The sequence below is a fragment of the Neopsephotus bourkii genome, unplaced genomic scaffold (assembly GCF_033783945.1).
Source record: "Neopsephotus bourkii isolate Nb327-2 ecotype Australia unplaced genomic scaffold, CSIRO-AGI_Nbou_v1 NB_1660, whole genome shotgun sequence".
Classification (NCBI taxonomy): domain Eukaryota; kingdom Metazoa; phylum Chordata; class Aves; order Psittaciformes; family Psittacidae; genus Neopsephotus; species Neopsephotus bourkii.
The window spans coordinates 850,596-870,000 of NW_026902134.1; the positions used below are offsets into that span (position 1 = coordinate 850,596).

At 56.3% G+C, this 19,405-nt stretch overlaps 2 protein-coding genes across 2 annotated transcripts in view; both read left to right on the forward strand.

The window, feature by feature from the left end:
• The first annotated feature begins 433 nt into the window (after positions 1-433).
• LOC133223969 (U4/U6 small nuclear ribonucleoprotein Prp3-like) lies at positions 434-11,009 on the forward strand. The gene is made up of 15 exons (XM_061375144.1): positions 434-603; positions 824-954; positions 3,196-3,342; positions 3,600-3,683; positions 3,761-3,981; positions 6,181-6,487; positions 6,641-6,807; positions 7,128-7,210; positions 7,564-7,707; positions 7,787-7,886; positions 8,742-8,855; positions 9,368-9,486; positions 9,601-9,684; positions 9,781-9,842; positions 10,818-11,009. Exons 1-15 carry the CDS (start codon positions 459-461, stop codon positions 10,962-10,964), a joined length of 2,055 nt encoding a protein of 684 aa, XP_061231128.1. The 5' UTR covers positions 434-458; the 3' UTR covers positions 10,965-11,009.
• A 634-nt stretch (positions 11,010-11,643) lies between these two features.
• LOC133223972 (regulation of nuclear pre-mRNA domain-containing protein 2-like) overlaps positions 11,644-19,405 on the forward strand; it is a 16,369-nt gene continuing 8,607 nt past the window's right edge. The window contains exons 1-4 of the mRNA XM_061375148.1: positions 11,644-11,890; positions 14,601-14,730; positions 17,226-17,326; positions 19,148-19,225. Coding sequence (XP_061231132.1) covers positions 11,644-11,890; positions 14,601-14,730; positions 17,226-17,326; positions 19,148-19,225 — 556 coding nt within the window. The remainder of the gene's footprint in view (positions 11,891-14,600; positions 14,731-17,225; positions 17,327-19,147; positions 19,226-19,405) is intronic.

The window sequence follows — 19,405 nt, forward strand, 5'->3', positions numbered from 1 at the left end:
GGGCGGGAACGGGAATGGGGCCGGGAATAGGAGTCGGACCGGGAACACGGCCGGGAACGGGACCGGGAAAGGCAATGGGACCAGGAACGCGAATGGGACCGGGAATGGGAATGGAACCGGGAATGGGGCCGGAAATGTGAGCGGGAGCGGGAATGGGCCTGGGAGAGGTAATGGGAATGGGGCCGGGAGCAGGAATAGAACGGGGGCGGTAGGAGGGCACTGGGAGCAGGCCGCGGCTGCGGGGAGGCCGTGGCGGGGCCGCTCCGTTCCCCACTGCTCCATAGGGAAGCTGCGGCTGCCCCATCCCTGGCCGTGCTCCTGAATGGATTCCATCCCATTTCCCAATGGGATCAGACCGTGTGTGGGGGGGGAATGGTGGTGGTGTCATTAAACCATCCCTGCTTGACGGGATCGGGCCCTTCTCTGTGCAGGATCAGGCCCGGGGGGCGCCGGCCGCCATGGCGCTGTCCAAGCGGGAGCTGGACGAGCTCAAGCCCTGGATCGAGAAGACGGTGAAGCGAGTGCTGGGCTTCTCGGAGCCCACCGTGGTCACGGCCGCCCTCAACTGCGTGGGCAAGGGCATGGACAAGAAGAAGGCAGCGGGTACGGGACTGGGGGCACAGCGGGGTCCTTCCGCCTTGGGATGCGTGGAGCAAAGCAGGATGGAGCCGAGAGTTTGGGTCCCAAAAGGAGGATTTTGCCTATTTTGGAGCGCATTTGGGCGCGGTTGGAAGCTCCTGGCAGCGGCATTCCCATATCCCGGATGGGGGAGGAATTGGGATCATTCCCACCCTTTCCTTACCCAGTTCCTCCTCTTTTCCAGACCACCTCAAGCCCTTCCTGGACGAGTCCACGCTGCGCTTTGTGGACAAGCTCTTTGAAGCCGTGGAAGAAGGGCGGAGCTCCCGGCATTCCAAGGCCAACAGCGACCGGACTCGCAAGCGGGAGCTGAAGGTGATTATTCCCTCTTGATGCCTTTGCTGATGGGTGCTTTCCCTATGGATCGGGGGCCTGGAGGCAGCGCTGCTTCCCTGCCACGCTCTCCTCTTCCCAAGGGGTACAGCTGGGAATGCTTCAAGGTCAAGAGAAAAGACGCTGGTTTTCCATGAGGAACATGGGAGCCTTCCCATTCCCATGCTTTTCCTTCGCTTCTATCCTAGTTTTCACTTGGCTCAGCCTTGCCTTTCCTCCTCATCACCTCTGCGTTGGCAGCACAGGGTTTTCCTGGGATGCGATGCTCCCAGCGCTCTCCCCAATGGCTCTTCCCAACAGGGCTCCCCGGTGGCGCATCCTGGAGCGGTTTCATTCCCGGTTTTCCATCAGGAATCAATGGAGAGGGGACTGGGATGAGCTCTGAGGCAGAAGCTCCTCCCTGGGAGGGCACTGAGGAGCTGGGATGGGCTGAAGGGAGAAGGTTTGGATGCCTCATTCCTGGCTCCAATTCCCATTCCTATGGGGCTCCAATGGAGGGGGTCCCTGCCCCTGAGCTTTAAGGTCTCTTCGCACCCATCCAGACTGGGATTCTCTGATCCTGGTTCCAGCAGGGATTTAGGAGCAATCCCCCCCCTCACTTGCCATGGAGGGGGGAAGTCTCGCGCATCCCAACCGCTTTCCCTTTCCTCTCTTTGGAAGCCTTCGCTTCCCATCTTCTGGAATTGAACCTCTGGGAGGCGAACAGGGGCCGCTCTCCCCTGCTCCCACCCCACATTCCCAAGGGGAAGCTGCTACCCCCTCTCTCCCAGGGCGTTTCCTGTCCGCGTCAACCTCAGCGCGCCGGGATAATCCCAGCCCGGATCCGGATCTCCTCGGGCGTTCCCAATCAGGACTTGGTTTTCCTCCCTCTTCACCCAGGGCCGGGCACCAGTTCCCAACTCCCAGTGGGAATGGGGAGCTCCCATCACCACCCCCAGCCTGGATCCCTTCCTTCACACCTTGAGCTCCGCTTCCCCCCTTCCTTGGGGCTCTGCTTCCTCTCCCATTCCCTATGGCCACGCCATAGGGCCGGGGGTGCAGAATGAACCCCCAAAGAGCTCTTGGTGTCCTCAGCTTCCCGAACGGATCCATCCTCATCTCTTGGCTCCAATCCTCTTCCTCTCCGCAATTCCCGGTCTTCCCGTGAGCCCTGCATCCATGGCACCCCCTGGAGATGCTCTCTTAGGGCTGGACCCTCGGCCCAGCAACACCAGGGCAGGGTTTTAAGAGCTCCCTTTTGTGCTTTGCACCCCGAGATCTCGGAACCCCTTTGCCTGTGACGGATCCATCCTGCCGGGCTCGTGCCCGTGGGGTGGCTGCTGGCTTGGGAAGGAGCAGGAAGGAAAAGCCACGCTCCCCCCCCTTTATACTATGGGCGAGTCCTCTCTCTTGACCCCATAGGTTTGCCCCCAGGAAGTGCCTGAGGAAGTGGCCTTGTAGTGAAGAAGGGAAGCGCGGCTGCTGGCGACCGCTGTGGATGTCCTCTTCCCACCCGACACCGTGGCTGCAGGCTCCCAACGCAGGCCTTCAGCTCCCCATTGCCCCTATGGAGCCCTTCGGAAAGGGGGGGATGCTGAGGGGTGCTGAGCTGCTTCCGGGGCTGGGGATGCAGCTGCCGGTGGGAGAGGGAGGATGCTGGCACTGAAGGCGCTGATGGGGATGGAGGAGCTCCATAGGGAGCCTGGAGAAGGGGCTTTGGATGCAGGGATGGAGGCCAAGGGGAATGGCTTCATCCTGCTGGAGGAGATGGGATCTGAGCTGTGAGGGTGCTGAGGCACTGGAATGGGTGGAAGGAGGAAGGTTTGGATGCCCCATCCCTGGCAGTGCTCAAGGCCAGGTTGGATCCTGGAGCTTGCTCCAATGGAAGGTGTCCAAAGATGAGCTTTGAGGTCTTTTCCAAGCCAACCCAAGGCTGGCATTCCAATAGGGAAACCGCTTTATTCCCATCGGCTCGGCTATGGGGTGCTGAGCGAGATCTTGCATCTCTGAGGGCAGAACCCCCCTCTGAGCAGCAGAGGGGGTGGCTTTGATCCAGACCCATTCATCCCTATGAGGTCTCCTTCCTGCTTTTCCATGGATCATCATTGCCGCTTGGCATGGGGATACCCGTGAGCGCTTCCCTGGCAGTTCCAAGCCCATCAAGTGCTGCTTCCTCACGTGGCCAGGAGGAGAAACCCCCTCGGTGTTAACCCCAGCTTCCCCCTTTGCCTCCTGTCCCATCAGGATGTGTTTGGGGACGACTCGGAGGTATCCAAGGAATCCTCCGGGGTGAAGAAGCGGCGCATCCCTCGCTTCGAGGAGGTGGAGGACGAACCGGAAGTCATCCCAGGCCCCCCATCGGAGAGCCCGGGAATGCTGACCAAGCTGCAGGTGAGCCTGAGCCGCCGTCCTTCATCCCAGTGTGGCTCCATCCGCTTGGAATCCCAACCGGGAGCAGCCTCAAGGCTCGGCTGCCCCATTGGGGTCACAGTGATGGGAAGGGGTTTGGGGTGGGGGGGTTCTTCATGGCTCCTGGGGGCTGTTTTGGGGTTGGTGGATGTGGTCCTACCCCCCCCACCAGGCTGCGGTTGCTATGGGGACCATGGTGCTAGATGAGGAAGGCTCAGGCCCTGCTTCTCTCCCCCCAGATCAAGCAGATGATGGAGGCAGCCACGCGGCAGATCGAGGAGAGGAAGAAGCAGCTCAGCTTCATCAGCCCCCCGACCCCACAGGTACCGCAGGCGCCTCCTATAGCACCCATAGCACCCACAGCACCCACTGCAAGCTCTCCCCCTCTCTCTGTTTGCAGCCCAAACTCTCCTCTTCATCCCAATCGGAACGGCTGCCCATCGGCAACACCATCCAGCCCTCGCAGGCGGCCACCTTCATGAACGATGCCATCGAGAAGGCCAGGAAAGCCGCCGAGCTCCAGGCCCGGATCCAGGCGCAGTTGGCTCTGAAACCAGGGCTCATCGGGAATGCCAACATGGTGGGCTTGGCCAACCTGCACGCCATGGGCATCGCGCCGCCGTAAGTACCGGATCCTGCGCTGCAGGCAAAGGAGCGGGAGCAGCAGGGCCATGGAGGTGATCCTGACCCTTTACTCTGCTCTGGTGAGACCTCCCCTGGAGCATTGGGTGCAGTTCTGGGGTCCTCAGCATCAAAAGGACATGGAACTGTTGGAACAGGGCCATGAGGATGCTCAGGGGCTGGAGCAGCTCCTGTATGGGGATAGGATGAGAGAGTTGGGGCTGTTCAGGCCAGGCTGCGTGGAGACCTCAGAGCAGCTTCCAGTGTCTGAAGGGGGCCTATAGGGATGCTGGGGATGGACTCTTCATTAGGGACTGCAGTGACAGGACAAGGGGTGATGGGTTAAAACTTAGGAGAAGTTTAGATTGGATCTAAGGGAGAAGTTCCTCACTGTGAGGGTGCTGAGGCACTGGAATGGGTGCCCAGGGAATGCTCCATCCCTGGTGGTGTTCAAGGCCAGGTTGGACGAGGCCTTGGGTGCCCTGGTTTAGTGTGAGGGTTCCCTGCTTATGGGAAGGATTGGAACTTGATGATCGTAAACGGTCCTTTCCAACCCAAACTATTCTATGATTCTAAGTAACCCCCATGGTGGCGGCTCCATCCCGCTCTGGAATGCTGGGAGAGGGGTAACGAGTGGGATTGGATCCCTGGCAATGGCTTTAATAGGAAGGAGTTCCATAGGAAGCAAGGGAAATGGGTTTAGCTCCATCCTTGAGGGACATTCCCAATAGTCACAATATGGGATTTGAGGCCTTTCTGGTGCCCTCCAGGAGATCTCATGGGTGGGGTTGGGAATTTGGGTGCTTCCAATGTGGTTCAGAGCCTGCAGCTCATCCAGTCCAAGCATTCCCAGCGCTTCCATGGCCACTGAAGGCCTGGGAACGCTTCCATGGATGGTGACTCCAGCATTGCCTTGGGAATTTGGGTGCTTCCAATGGGGTTCAGAGCCTGCAGCTCATCCAGTCCAAGCATTCCCAGTACTTCCATGGCCACTGAAGGCACAGGAATGCTTCCATGGATGGTGACTCCAGCATTGCCTTGGGAATTTGGGTGCTTCCAATGGGGTTCAGAGCTTTCTGCTCATCCAGTCCAAGCATTCCCAACACTTCCATGGTCACCAAGGGCCCAGGAATGCTTCCATGGATGGTGACTCCAGTATTGCCTTGGGAATTCGGGTGCTTCCAATGGGGCTCAGAGCTTTCTGCTCATCCAGTCCAAGCATTCCCAACATTTCCATGGCCATAGAGGGCACAGGAACGCTTCCATGGATGGCAACTCAAGCATTGCCTTGGGAATTTGGGTGCTTCCAATGGGGTTCAGAGCTTGCAGCTCATCCAGCCCAAGCATTCCCAGCACTTCCATGGCCACCGAGGGCACAGGAACACTTCCATGGATGGTGACACCAGCATTGCCTTGGGAATTTGGGTGTTTCCAATGGGGTTCAGAGCTTTCTGCTCATCCAGTCCAAGCATTCCTAACACTTCCATGGCCATAGAGAACACGGGAATGCTTCCATGGATGGCAACTCCACCATTGCCTTGGGAATTTGGGTGCTTCCAGTGGGGTTCAGAGCCTGCAGCTCATCCAGTCCAAGCATTCCCAGTACTTCCATGGCCACTGAAGGCCTGGGAATGCTTCCATGGATGGTGACACCAGCATTGCCTTGGGAATTTGGGTGTTTCCAATGGGGTTCAGAGCCTGCAGCTCATCCAGTCCAAGCATTCCCAGTATCTCCATGGCCACTGAAGGCCCAGGAACGCTGCCATGGATGGCAACTCAAGCATTACCTTGGGAATCTGGGTGCTTCCAATGGGCTTCAGAGCCTGCAGCTCATCCAGTCCAAGCATTCCCAGTGCTTCCATGGCCACAGAGGGCCCAGGAATGCTTCCATGGATGGTGACTCCAGCATTGCCTTGGGAATTTGGGTGCTTCCAATGGGCTTCAGAGCTTGCAGCTCATCCAGTCCGAACATTCCCAACACTTCCATGGCCACTGAAGGCCCAGGAACGCTTCCATGGATGGCAACTCCAGCATTGCCTTGGGAATTTGGGTGCTTCCAATGGGGTTCAGAGCCTGCAGCTCATCCAGTCCGAGCATTCCCAGTATCTCCATGGCCACTGAAGGCCCGGGAACGCTTCCACATTGGCAATCCCCGCCCATTCCAACGTTTTAAGGCACTCTCCCTTCTGTTGGCGGCAGGAAAGTGGAGCTGAAGGATCAGAGCAAGCCCACCCCGTTGATCCTGGACGAGCAGGGCCGCACGGTGGACGCCAGCGGCAAGGAGATCGAGCTGACGCATCGCATGCCCACGCTGAAGGCCAACATCCGGGCCGTGAAACGGGAGCAGTTCAAGCAGCAGCTGAAGGAGAAGCCTTCCGAGGACCTGGAGTCCAACACGTACTTCGACCCCCGCGTCTCCATCACCCCGGCGCAGCGGCAGAAACGAACCTTTAAATTCCATGAAAAAGGCAAATTTGAGAAAATAGCCCAAAGGTTGAGAACCAAGGTACTGGGAATGGGGGGGGAGCAAAGGGGAAGGGGAAGGCTCTTAATGGGGATACCTTGGAGCAGCTCCAGTGTCCAGAGGGGTCCAGGAGAGGGGCTGTGGATGAGGGATGTGCGTTGGGAATGAGCTTTGTGCCCGTTCCCATGCGCTCAGGCCCAACTGGAGAAGCTGCAGGCGGAGATCTCCCAAGCTGCCAGGAAAACCGGGATCCACACATCCACCAAGCTGGCTCTCATCACCCCCAAGAAGGAGCTGAAGGAAGGGGAGATCCCGGAGATCGAGTGGTGGGATTCCTACATCATCCCCAACGGCCTCGACCTGTGAGTGGCTCATTCCAGAGGTTGGGATCAGTGTCCATGGGGTGATGTGGATCTGGATGGGGTTGGTGCTTTCCCAGGTGCCTGCTGGGGAAACTTAATGGGTTTTGGAGTAGAATTCCCAGAATCCTGGGATGGTTTGGGTGGGGAGGAGCTTAAAGCTCCTCCAGCTCCAAGCCCCTGTGTCCAACCCTAAGCACTGCCAGGGATGGATGGGGTTGTGCCCGGAGCTGTATTCCCTGCCCATTGCTGGTGTTTCCTATGGGAACATGGGAATGGGAGGCTGTGGGAACACTGCTCACCCCCAGCCCTTTCCCATCTAGAAAAGGAGGAACGTCTTCCAAGAGGGACGAGTACTTTGGGATCACGAACCTCGTGGAACACCCGGCCCAGCTCAACCCCCCAGGTACCCCCAGTCCTGATCGACACCGCCTCAGCACCCTCATAGGGAAGAGCTTCCCAACATCCCATCTCCAAAGCCATTCCCCATATCCTGTCCCCTCCATCCCAAGCCCCTCTCCAGGTTTCCTGCAGCCCCTTTAGGCCCTCCTCAAGGACCCAGCCTGGCTCCTATGGGAGCTGCTCCAACAGCTCCACATCCCTCTGCTCCTGGCCCTGTTTCAATCCCAGCAAAGCAAACCAGACCCCCCCTCTCTTTCCCCCCATTCCCTGTGTGCTCCAACCCCCTGCAGCATCGTGGCGCTCGGTATTCCCGGTTTCCCTTTGGGGATTCCCATTCTCCATCCCTTGCTCCCGCAGTGGACAGCGACACCCCCGTCACCTTAGGGGTTTATTTAACCAAGAAGGAGCAGAAGAAGCTGCGGCGCCAGACCCGCAGGGAGGCCCAGAAGGAGCTGCAGGAGAAGGTCAGGCTGGGCCTGATGCCACCTCCGGAGCCCAAAGGTGAGGCCGTGGGGGCCATGGAAGCCTCATCCCAAATCCTCGGGATCCTTTGGAATCTCCATTCCCATTCCTTTTGCAGTCCGGATCTCCAACTTGATGCGAGTTTTGGGCACGGAAGCTGTGCAGGATCCAACCAAAGTGGAGGCCCACGTCCGAGCTCAGATGGCGAAGAGGCAGAAGTAGGTGGAACATTGGGGTGTTTTGGGGGCTCCTTTTGGGATGCAGTTGGGAAGTGATGGAGGAAAAATGGGGTTGGTTTGAGCCCATTGGGGCTGCTGGAGGGATCCCTCTTGCCATGGGGCTCATCCCTGTCCCTGAGCCTTCCAGGAAGGAGGAATTAGGGATGCATTTGGGAAGTGATGGAGGAAAGATGGGGTTGGTTTGACCCCATTGCGGCTGCTGGAGGGAGGGATCCCCCTTCCATGAGGCTCATCCCTGTTATTCCTGAGCCTTCCAAGGGGGAGGAATTAGGGATGCAGTTGGGAAGTGATGGAGGAAAGATGGGGTTGGTTTGACCCCACTGGGGCTGCTGGAGGGAGGGATCCCTCTTGCCATGAGGCTCATCCCTGTTATTCCTGAGCCTTCCAGGAAGGAGGAATCAGGGATGTATTTGGGAAGCGATGGAGGAAAGATGGGGTTGGTTTGAGCCCATTGGGGCTGCTGGAGGGATCCCCCTTCCATGAGGCTCATCCCTGTTATTCCTGAGCCTTCCAGGAAGGAGGAATTAGGGATGCATTTGGGAAGTGATGGAGGAAAGATGGGGTTGGTTTGAGCCCATTGGGGCTGCTGGAGGGAGGGATCCCCCTTCCATGAGGCTCATCCCTGTTATTCCTGAGCCTTCCAAGGAGGAGGAATTAGGGATGCATTTGGGAAGTGATGGAGGAAAGATGGGGTTGGTTTGACCCCATTGGGGTTGCTGGAGGGTTCCCTTTAGCCATGAGGCTCATCCCTGTCCCTGAGCCTTGCAGGGAGGAGGAATTAGGGATGCTTTGGGATGTTTGGTGCCTGCTGCATCCCTGTGTGTGTGTGTGCAGAGCGCACGAGGAGGCCAACGCCGCCCGGAAGCTGACGGCCGAGCAGCGGAAAGCCAAGAAGGTGAAGAAGCTGAAGGAAGACGTGTCACAGGGGGTGCACATAGCGGTGTACAGGTGAGGCTGACCCCCTCCTCCTCCATTCATCCATTCATCATCCATCCATCCATCCATCCATCATCCATCATCCATCCATCCATCATCCATCATCCATCCATCCATCCATCATCCATCCATCCATCCATCATCCATCCATCATCCATCCATCCATCATCCATCATCCATCCATCCATCATCCATCCATCCATCCATCCATCCATCCATCCATCATCCATCCATCATCCATCATCCATCCATCATCCATCCATCCATCCATCATCCATCATCCATCCATCCATCATCCCTAAGGAATGCGGGGCCGGAACAACGCATCCCACTTGGAAACCCAAGCACTAAACCCATGGCTTCAACGTGGAGCGTTCACACTGGCATTGACGCTTCCCTTCCTGGCCAAGCTGACCTCCATAGCCACACAGAGAAGGGGCTGGGATGGAGCTCTTGGGATGCAGCTCATCCCAATGGATGCGTGCCAACCCCTTGGGCCTTATCCCACCCCCTTCCCAATGCAGGGTCCGGAACTTGAGCAACCCAGCCAAGAAGTTCAAGATCGAGGCCAACGCAGGGCAGCTCTACCTGAGCGGGGTGGTGGTGCTGCACAAGGACGTCAACGTGGTGGTGGTGGAAGGAGGTGAGGCCTGGGAATGGCGCAGTTCCCAGGGGGAAAACCGGGGCCTGAAAGGGGTTGGGATTGGGATGAGCTCCCAGGTTCCTCCTTGGTTCCTAATCCCAGCTTCTTTTCCAGGCCCCAAAGCACAGAAGAAGTTCAAGCGGCTCATGCTGCATCGGATCAAATGGGATGAGCAAACGGCAGCCACCAAGGGCGAGGGTGAGTTTGGGGGGGGACCGACCCCCCCCCTTCCCCATGCCTCTCTTTTTGGGGTGAAATTCATGGATTTTGGCTCCTTTTGGGGTTGGGTTTCAGATGAGGAGGAGTCCGATGAGGAGGCTGTGAAGAAGACCAACAAATGCTCGCTGGTGTGGGAGGTGAGTCGGGGATCCCGAGGGATCTGCCCCATCCATGTGGAGGGGGGAGCGTTCTTCCAAGGCTTGGGAATGGAGGCAAAGCACCTGCTGGGGGAGGGGTTGGAATGGGATGAGCTTGGGGATCGTGGCCATCCCAAACAGCTCCCATCCCAAACAGCTCCCATCCCAAACAACAGCCATCCCAAACTCCCATCCCAAACTGACTTCATCCCAAACTAACATCCATCCCAAACTAACATCCATCCCAAACTAACATCCATCCCAAATGACATCCATCCCAAACTCCTATTCCAAACAACTCCCATCCCAAACTAACATCCCATCCCAGATGACATCCATCCCAAACTTCTTCCATCCCAAACTCCTATTCCAAACTAACATCCATCCCAAGCTCATATTCCAAATAACTTCCATCCCAAACAACTTCCATCCCAAATGACATCCGTCCCAACCTTCGTCCATCCCAAACTCCTATTCCAAACAACTCCCATCCCAAACTTCTTCCATCCCAAACTCCTATTCCAAACTAACATCCATCCCAAACTAACATCCATCCCAAACTAACATCCATCCCAAACTAACATCCATCCCAAGTGACATCCATCCCAAACTCCTATTCCAAATAACTTCCATCCCAAACTAACATTTATCCCAAACTTCTTCCATCCCAAACTCCTGTTCCAAACAACTCCCATCCCAAACTAACATCCATCCCAAACTAACATCCATCCCAAATGACATCCATCCCAAACTCATATTCCAAACAACTCCCATCCCAAACTCCCATCCCAAATAACTTCCATCCCAAACCACTTCCATCCCAAACTCCCATCCCAGCCGGTGGGCATCACGTGACTCCCCCTGTTCCCATCACCAACAGCCCCTCCCCCTTGGAGCCTCCTTTTCCCATGGGATCCACCCTTTTCCCACGGGATCCTCCCTTTATCCCATGGGATCCATCCTCCCCCCCCCCAGGGCACCGCCAAGGACCGCAGCTTCGGCGAGATGAAGTTCAAGCAGTGCCCCACGGAGAACATGGCCCGGGAGCACTTCAAGAAGCACGGGGCCGAGCACTACTGGGACCTGGCCCTCAGCGAGTCCGTGCTCGAGGGCACGGATTGAGCCCCCCCCCCCCTCCGCCATTAAAGACCTATTTTTTAATGCAAAGCCCCCGCTCCGGGTTCAATTTAAAGGACGGGGGGGGGGGGGTACCTGCTGCTGTGCGGGTTTCTGAGGGGATTTTTGGGGTGCGCACCCCTCGTTGGGCTCTGGCAGCGCAGAATCCGCCTCCTTCTTCCTTATTTCCCCTCATAAATCGCTTTATTTTACACTTCCGGCTCCGCTTTAAGCCCGAACGCGGAACTCTCCTCGCTTCACCTCACGCCGGCCGCCGCCGCCATCTTGGCGCCGGGGAGAGAAGGGGAAGGGGGGGGGAGGGTGAGTGCGTGTAAGCGCGCCAAGGGGCGGAGCCGCGCATGCGCAGAGCGCCCGCGGCCCGTGCGAGGGGAGCCCGGGCACAAAATGGCGGCGGGGGGGCGGGCGCTGCGCTCGGGGGGGCCCGGCCGGTGACCGCCGCCGCCGCCTCCCCCCGTTCCCTTCCCCGGGGCTTAAGCGAGGACTTGGGGCCCCCTCGGTTCTCGTTGCAACCGGTTGCGGTCGTAAGTGGAGCCCGTTTAACCCGTTAGCTTCAGGTCCGGGTCGCCCCGCCGTGCCCCATAGGCCTCCAGCGGGGCCGTTGCCGCTGAGGAAGGCCCCGAGCAGGAGGGGGGGGGGGAGAGCGTTGCTCCGGGAGGGCCCGAAGATGGCGGCGGGCGGCGGAGGCGGCGGGCGGGCCTCGTCGTCGTCGTCCTCCTCCTCCTCCTCCTCGTCGGCCGCCGCCTCCTCTTCGTCGGCAGCGGCGGCGGCCGCTTTGGAGGCCTCGCTCGATCGGAAGCTGCAGGCGGTCACCAACACCATGGAGTCCATCCAGGGCCTGTCCTCGTGGTGCTTGGAGAACAAGCGGCACCACAGCACCATCGTCTGCCACTGGATGAAGTGGTTGCGGCGCTGTGAGTGCGAGCGGGACCCCTCGGGGACCGGGCCCATAGGGATACATGGGGTGGGGGGGGGTGTCTAAAGGGGGTGTTTGCATGGGCCTGAAGGAGTTGGGTTGATGGGGATCCATTGGGATTGTAGTAGGGATATAGAGGGAGAACATTCCCGCTTTCCCTGTTAGGGAGGGATGGTGCTTGGTGTTGGGCTTAAAGAAGGGAAAAGGCCCCAGGGCTCCATCATGACCTGGTCCCCACTTATCCCCCTTTATTCCTGCATGCACCCATCCCCATCCTCTTGGCCTGGAGCTCCTGGTCCCGTCCCCCCATTTATCCCTATGGAGCAAAGCCTTCTTCCTTGCTTTTGGGCTCCTTTCCCACCTTTTAGCACCGGAATTCCCAACATTTGGAGCTCTTTGGGCAGAGGATTTGGTGCTTTTGGGGGTTTCAGTGCATGGCTGCGGGTGCTGGTGTCTCCATTCCCGGCTTTTGGGCCTTATCCCGTCTCCACTGGAGCTGGAACAGGCTGGGAATGAGGAGGGCTGGGAATCCCTGCAGTGTTCAATGGGGCTGGGAGCATCCTGCCCTATGGAAGGGGATGGGCTTTAAGGTGCCTTCATCCCAAGCTGTTCCCATGGGAATGCCGGAGGCAGGGCTGGGGGATCCCTGGGGCAAAAAGGGAGCTGGAAAATCCCTATGGAGCCAATGGGGGGGTGAGCATCCCGTGGTGGGAAGGGCGCTCGTTGGATGCGTGAATGCACATTGGAAGGGTTGAAAGTGGGGAACCATGGAATCACCCTTGGGAAATTATGGAATCACCATGGGAAATATGGAATCACCCATGGGAAATTGTGGAATCACCATGGGAAATCATGGAATCACCCGTGGGAAACCATGGAATCATTCATGGGAAACCGTGGAATCACCTGTGGAAAATCATGGACTCAACCATGGGAAACCATGGAATCACCCATAGGAAATCATGGAATCACCCGTGGAAAATCATGGAATCACCCTTGGGAAATCATGGAATCAACCATAAAAAATCATGGAAACATCTATGGAAAGCCATGGACTCACCCATGGGAAATCATGGAATCACCCTTGGGAAATCATGGACTCAACCATGGGAAACCATGGAATCTCCCATAGGAAATCATGGAATCACCCACAGGAAATTGTGGAATCAACCATGGAAAATCGTGGAATCAACCATGGAAAATCATTATGGCATATATAATACATATATGTAATATATATGTAATACAGTTTTAATACATATTTGAAGGATTGAAGGTGGAGAAATCGTGGAACCCATCATGGAAAATCCTGGAATCCCCCATGGAAAATCATGGAATCATGGAATCCGGAATAGAAAATCATCATTACCCATATAATATATACTATATATACATACAGTATAGTCGTAATACACATTGGAAGGATTGAGAGTGGAAAATTCTGGAACCCACCATGGAAAATCCTGGAATCACCCCTGGAAAATCCTGGAATCACAAATGGAAAATCATTCTTACACATATAATACACATATAATATACATGTAATACAGTCTTAATGCACATTGGAAGGGTTGAATGTGGAAAATCATGGAACTCATCATGGAATCACCCATGGGAAATCATTATGGCACATATAACACACATAATTTATATAATATCCATGTCATACAGTCGTAATACACATCGGAAGTGTTGAAGGTGGAAAATCACGGAACCCGTCATGGAAAATTATGGAATCACGAATGGAAAATCATTATTATCCATATAATAGATATGATACATATATGGTAATATATATATGTATATATAGTAATACACATTGGAAGGATGGAGTATGGAAAATCATGGAACCCACCATGGAAAATCCTGGAATCCCCCATGGAAAATCATGGAATCACGAATGGAAAATCATTATTATCCATATAATATATATGATATATATATGGTAATGTATATATATGTATATATAGTAATACACATCGGAAGGATGGAGTATCGAAAATCATGGAACCCACCATGGAAAATCATGGAATCATGAATGGAAAATCATTATTATACATATAATATATATATATATGGTAATATATATATGTATATATAGTAGTACACATCGGAAGGATGGAGTATGGAAAATCCTGGAATCCCCCATGGAAAATCCTGGAATCACGAATGGAAAATCATTATTATACATATAATATATACGATATATACCTATACTATAGTTGTAATACACATGGGAAGGATTGAGCATGGAAAATCATGGAACCCATCATGGAAAATCCTGGAATCCCCCCTGGAAAATCATTCTTATACATTGAAGATGTATGCTATATGTATATAACATAGTGGCAATACACATTGGAAGGATTGAATGTGGAAAACCCTGGAATCCCCCCTGGCATCCCCCTTGCATCTCCTCCATTCCCACCTCCCAAGCCCACCCCATAGCATTGAGAGCCCTGAGCCCCCTTTACCCCCATCCAAACCTCCCTTTGGGGGTCAATCCCATGGGATCAGAGCCTGACCCCATCCTATTGCAGGCAGCGATCAGGACCCCCCCTGACCCCCTTCCTATGGGACTTGGCTTTGTTTCCCCCCTTGCGCTTTGCATCCCTATGGTGCCCCCACGCTCTTTGTGTCCCATTGGAAGCCCGGTGGAGGCGCGGGTGCTTCCCAGTGTGATGCGCCGGTGTTCCCATTGCTTCCAGCCGCTTTCCCCCACCGCCTCAACCTCTTCTACCTGGCCAACGACGTGATCCAGAACTGCAAGCGCAAGAACGCCATCGTCTTCCGCGACGCCTTCGCCGAGGTGCTCCCCGAGGCCGCCTCCTTGGTCAAGTGAGGGCCCAGGGAGGGGGCGCCTGAAACTGGGAATGGGGGCTTCTGGGATGGTGGGGAAGGGGGGGGGTGGCAGTGACATTGCAGTGTGGAATGGGGGGCGGAGGGGAATTCCAGTGTGGAATGGGGTATAATTGCAGCATGGAATGGGGGGGGTGTCTTAGTTACAGTGTGGAATGGGGTTGGGGGACATTAATTCCAGTATGGAATGGGGAGGGAGAATGATTCCAGTATGGAATGGGGTTTAATTGCAGCATGGAATGGGGTTGGGGGGGGGGGGTTAATTCCAGCATGGAAAGGGGTTTAATAACAGCATGGAATGGGGTTGGGGGGGGTTAATCCCAGCATGGAATGGGGTTGGGGGGGGGTAATTCCAGCATGGAAAGGGGTTGGAGGGGGTAATTCCAGCATGGAAAGGGGTTTAATTCCAGCATGGAATGGGGTTGGGGGGGGTTAATCCCAGCATGGAATGGGGTTGGGGGGGGTTAATCCCAGCATGGAATGGGGTTGGGGGGGGTTAATCCCAGCATGGAATGGGGTTGGGGGGGGGTTAATCCCAGCATGGAATGGGGTTGGGGGGGGTAATCCCAGCATGGAGTGGGGTTGGGGGGGGGTTAATCCCAGCATGGAATGGGGTAGGGGGGGGGTTAATCCCAGCATGGAATGGGGTTGGGGGGGGTTAATCCCAGCATGGAATGGGGTTGGGGGGGGTTAATCCCAGCATGGAATGGGGTTGGGGGGGGTAATCCCAGCATGGAATGGGGTTGGGGGGGTTAATCCCAGCATGGAATGGGGTTGGGGGGAATTTAATTCCAGCATGGAATGGGGTTCGGGGGGGGTAATTCCAGCATGGAATGGGGTTGGGGGGGGGGTTTAATCCCAGCATGGAAAGGGGTTAATCCCAGCATGGAATGGGGTTGGGGGGGTTGTTTAGGAGGAAGGGGGCTCCAAGCCATGTAGGACCCAGCTTGGAAGCTGGGCTTCCCCTGGAGGCAGTTGGGAAGTGCCAGGAAAGCTGGGAAAGGGCTTGGGATGGAGGGGCAGGACAAAGGGAACGGCTTTAACCTGCCAGAGGGGACACTGGGATGGGATGGGATGGGATGGGATGGGGATGGGGATGGGATGGGATGGGGATGGGGATGGGATGGGATGGATGGGATGGGATGGGATGGGATGGGGATGGGGATGGGATGGGATGCGATGGGATGGGATGGGGATGGGATGGGATGGGGATGGGATGGGATGGGATGGATGGGATGGGATGGGGATGGGATGGGGATGGGATGGGATGGGGATGGGGATGGGATGGATGGGATGGGATGGGATGGGGATGGGATGGGATGGATGGGATGGGATGGGGATGGGATGGGATGGGATGGGGATGGGATGGGATGGGGATGGGATGGGATGGATGGGATGGGATGGGATGGGATGGATGGGATGGGGATGGGGATGGGATGGGATGGGATGGGATGGGATGGGGATGGGATGGATGGGATGGGATGGGATGGGATTGGATTGGATGGATGGGATGGGATTGGATTGGATGGATGGGATGGGATGGGATTGGATGGATGGGATGGGATTGAATTGGATGGATGGGATGGGATGGGATGGGATGGATGGGATGGGATGGGGATGGGGATGGGATGGGATGGGGATGGGGATGGGATGGGGATGGGATGGGATGGATGGGATGGGATGGGGATGGGTGGGATGGATCAGGATGGGATGGATAGGGTGGGATGGGATGGGGTGGGATGCGATGGGATGGGGTATGATGGGATGGGGATGGGGATGGGATGGATGGGATGGGGATGGGGATGGGGATGGGATGGGATGCGATGGGATGGGATGGGGATGGGATGGATGGGATGGGGATGGGGATGGGATGGAGATGGATGGGGATGGGGATGGGGATGGGATGGGATGCGATGGGATGGGATGGGGATGGGATGGGATGGATGGGATGGGATGGGGATGGGGATAGGATGGGATGCGATGGGATGGGGATGTGATGGGATGGATGGGATGGGATGCGATGGGATGGGATGCGATGGGATGGGATGGGGATGGGGATGGGGATGGGGATGGGGATGGGATGGGGATGGGATGGGATGGGATGGGATGCGATGGGAGGGAGAAGCCCCTCAGCCCGTTCCATGCTTCCGTGATTGGAATAACCTGGGATGGGAAGATGTGGGCTGAGCCCTGTCCCATCCCTGCCCTCCCATTCCCTCTGGAATGTTCCTTAATCCTGGCTTTTAAAGGATAGGACATAGGGAAACCATGGAGCATCAGCCATTTGCTATGGGAGCATCCTATTGCTGAGCCTTCTGCTCTAAAACCCCCTCATTTCACCCCAAAAAGACCCCTGTTGTGTTGGTGCCATTCCAAGCCTTTAGAGCATCCCCTGGAGGCTCCCTGCATTCCAACCCCGACCTCTTCCCAGTGTGGGGTGAGGCAAACCCACCCCATTGCTCTCTTTTATGCAGGGATCCATCCGTGTCCAAATCCATCGAGAGGATCTTCAAGATCTGGGAGGACAGGAACGTGTACCCAGAGGAAACCATCCTGGCCCTAAAGGAAGCTCTCAGTGAGTTCCTCCCCCTTTGCCCCTCTGCTTTTGGAGGCCAGGATCCTTGTGTGCATCCCTAAAGCAGCTCCGAGTCCTTCCCTAGGAGCTGGGGTTATTCCAGCCAGAAGGAAGCAGGATGGGGAGGAGAAGGCATCCTCCAAGCCATGACCACAGTGCCCTGGCTCTCCTTTGGGTACCAGTTGGGATGAGGGGTGATGGGGAAGGTGATGGAGGATGCAGCACGGCTCCAGTGTGGTACCCAAATGTGGTACCCAAATGAGGAGCCCCCTTTGCTGCTTCCTTGAGGGCAGCATCCCATGTCCATAGGATCCAACCTCCTCCTCCCTCTTGTGCTGTTGCATCCCCAAACCCCAGCGTTATCCCAGGAATTCCCTGCTGCAAATCCTGCCCTGGCTCTCCTTTGGGTACCAGTTGGGATGAGGGGTGATGGGGAAGATGCAGCACGGCTCCGGTGCGGTACCCAAATGTGGTACCCAAATGAGGAGCTCCCTTTGCTGCTTCCTTGAGGGCAGCATCCCATGTCCATAGGATCCAACCTCCTCCTCCCTCTTGTGCTGTTGCATCCCCAAATCCCAGTGTTATCCCTTGAATTCCCTGCTGCAAATCCTGCCCTGGCTCTCCTTTGGGTACCAGTTGGGATGAGGGGTGATGGGGAAGGTGATGGGGAGGATGCAGCACGGCTCCGGTGTGGTACCCAAATGTGGTACCCAAATGTGGTACCCAAATGAGGAGCCCCCTTTGCTGCTTCCTTCAGGGCAGCATCCCATGTCCATAGGATCCAACCTCCTCCTCCCTCTTGTGCTGTTGCATCCCCAAATCCCAGTGTTATCCCTTGAATTCCCTGCTGCAATTCCTGCCCTGGCTCTCCTTTGGGTACCAGTTGGGATGAGGGGTGATGGGGAAGGTGATGGGGAGGATGCAGCACGGCTCCGGTGTGGTACCCAAATGTGGTGCCCAAATGTGGTACCCAAATGAGGAACCCCCTTTGCTGCTTCCTTGAGGGCAGCATCCCATGTCCATAGGATCCAGCCTCCTCCTCCCTCTTGGGCTGTTGCATCCCCGAATCCCAGCGTTATCCCGGGATTTCCCTGCTGCCCTCAAGTCCTGCCCTGTTCTCCTTTGGGTACCAGTTAGGATGAGGGGTGATGGGGAAGGTGATGGAGGATGCAGCACGGCTCCAGTGCGGTACCCAAATGTGGTACCCAAATGAGGAGCCCCCTTTGCTGCTTCCTTGAGGGCAGCATCCCATGTCCATAGGATCCAACCTCCTCCTCCCTCTTGTGCTGTTGCATCCCCGAACCCCAGCGTTATCCTGGGAATTCCCTGTTGCCCTCAAATCCTGCCCTGTTCTCCTTTGGGCACCAGTTGGGATGAGGGGTGATGGGGAAGGTGATGGAAGATGCAGCACAGCTCCGGTGTGGTACCCAAATGTGGTACCCAAATGAGGAGCCCCCTTTGCTGCTTCCTTGAGGGCAGCATCCCATGTCCATTGGCTCCAACCTCCTCCTCCCTCTTGTGCTGTTGCATCCCCAAACCCCAGCGTTATCCCAGGAATTCCCTGTTGCAAATCCTGCCCTGTTCTCTGGGTACCAGTTGGGATGAGGGGTGATGGGGAAGGTGATGGAGGATGCAGCACGGCTCTGGTGCGGTACCCAAATGTGGTACCCAAATGAGGAGCCCCCTTTGCTGCTTCCTTGAGGGCAGCATCCCATGTCCATAGGATCCAGCTTCCTCCTCCCTCTTGTGCTGTTGCATCCCCGAACCCCAGCGTTATCCCGGGATTTCCCTGCTGCCCTCAAATCCTGCCCCGTTTCCCAGGTACCACCTTCAAAACCCAGAAGCAGCTGAAAGAAACCCTCAGCAAGCAGCAGAATAAGGGCTGGAAGAAAGCCCCAGGTAAGGATCCCATGGGAATGCCGGGCGCTGATGCTGGGATTGAGGAGGAGCAAGCGGGCACCTTCTGGCAAGGAGCTGGTGCTGGAAGCCTGCCTCTGAGTGCTGATCCTAAAGGAACTCAGGCAGGAGAGCACAGGGATTTGGGAACAGCGTTGGGAAGAGGAGGTGGAGCTCGGATGA

Bases quoted from the DNA above. Each gene is read 5' to 3' on its own strand.
- LOC133223969 (XM_061375144.1), top strand. From the start codon at position 459: ATGGCGCTGTCCAAGCGGGAGCTGGACGAGCTCAAGCCCTGGATCGAG. The intron at 604-823 runs GTACGGGACTGG...CCTCTTTTCCAG, and splicing joins GGACAAGAAGAAGGCAGCGG to ACCACCTCAAGCCCTTCCTG. The intron at 7,708-7,786 runs GTGAGGCCGTGG...TTCCTTTTGCAG, and splicing joins GCCACCTCCGGAGCCCAAAG to TCCGGATCTCCAACTTGATG.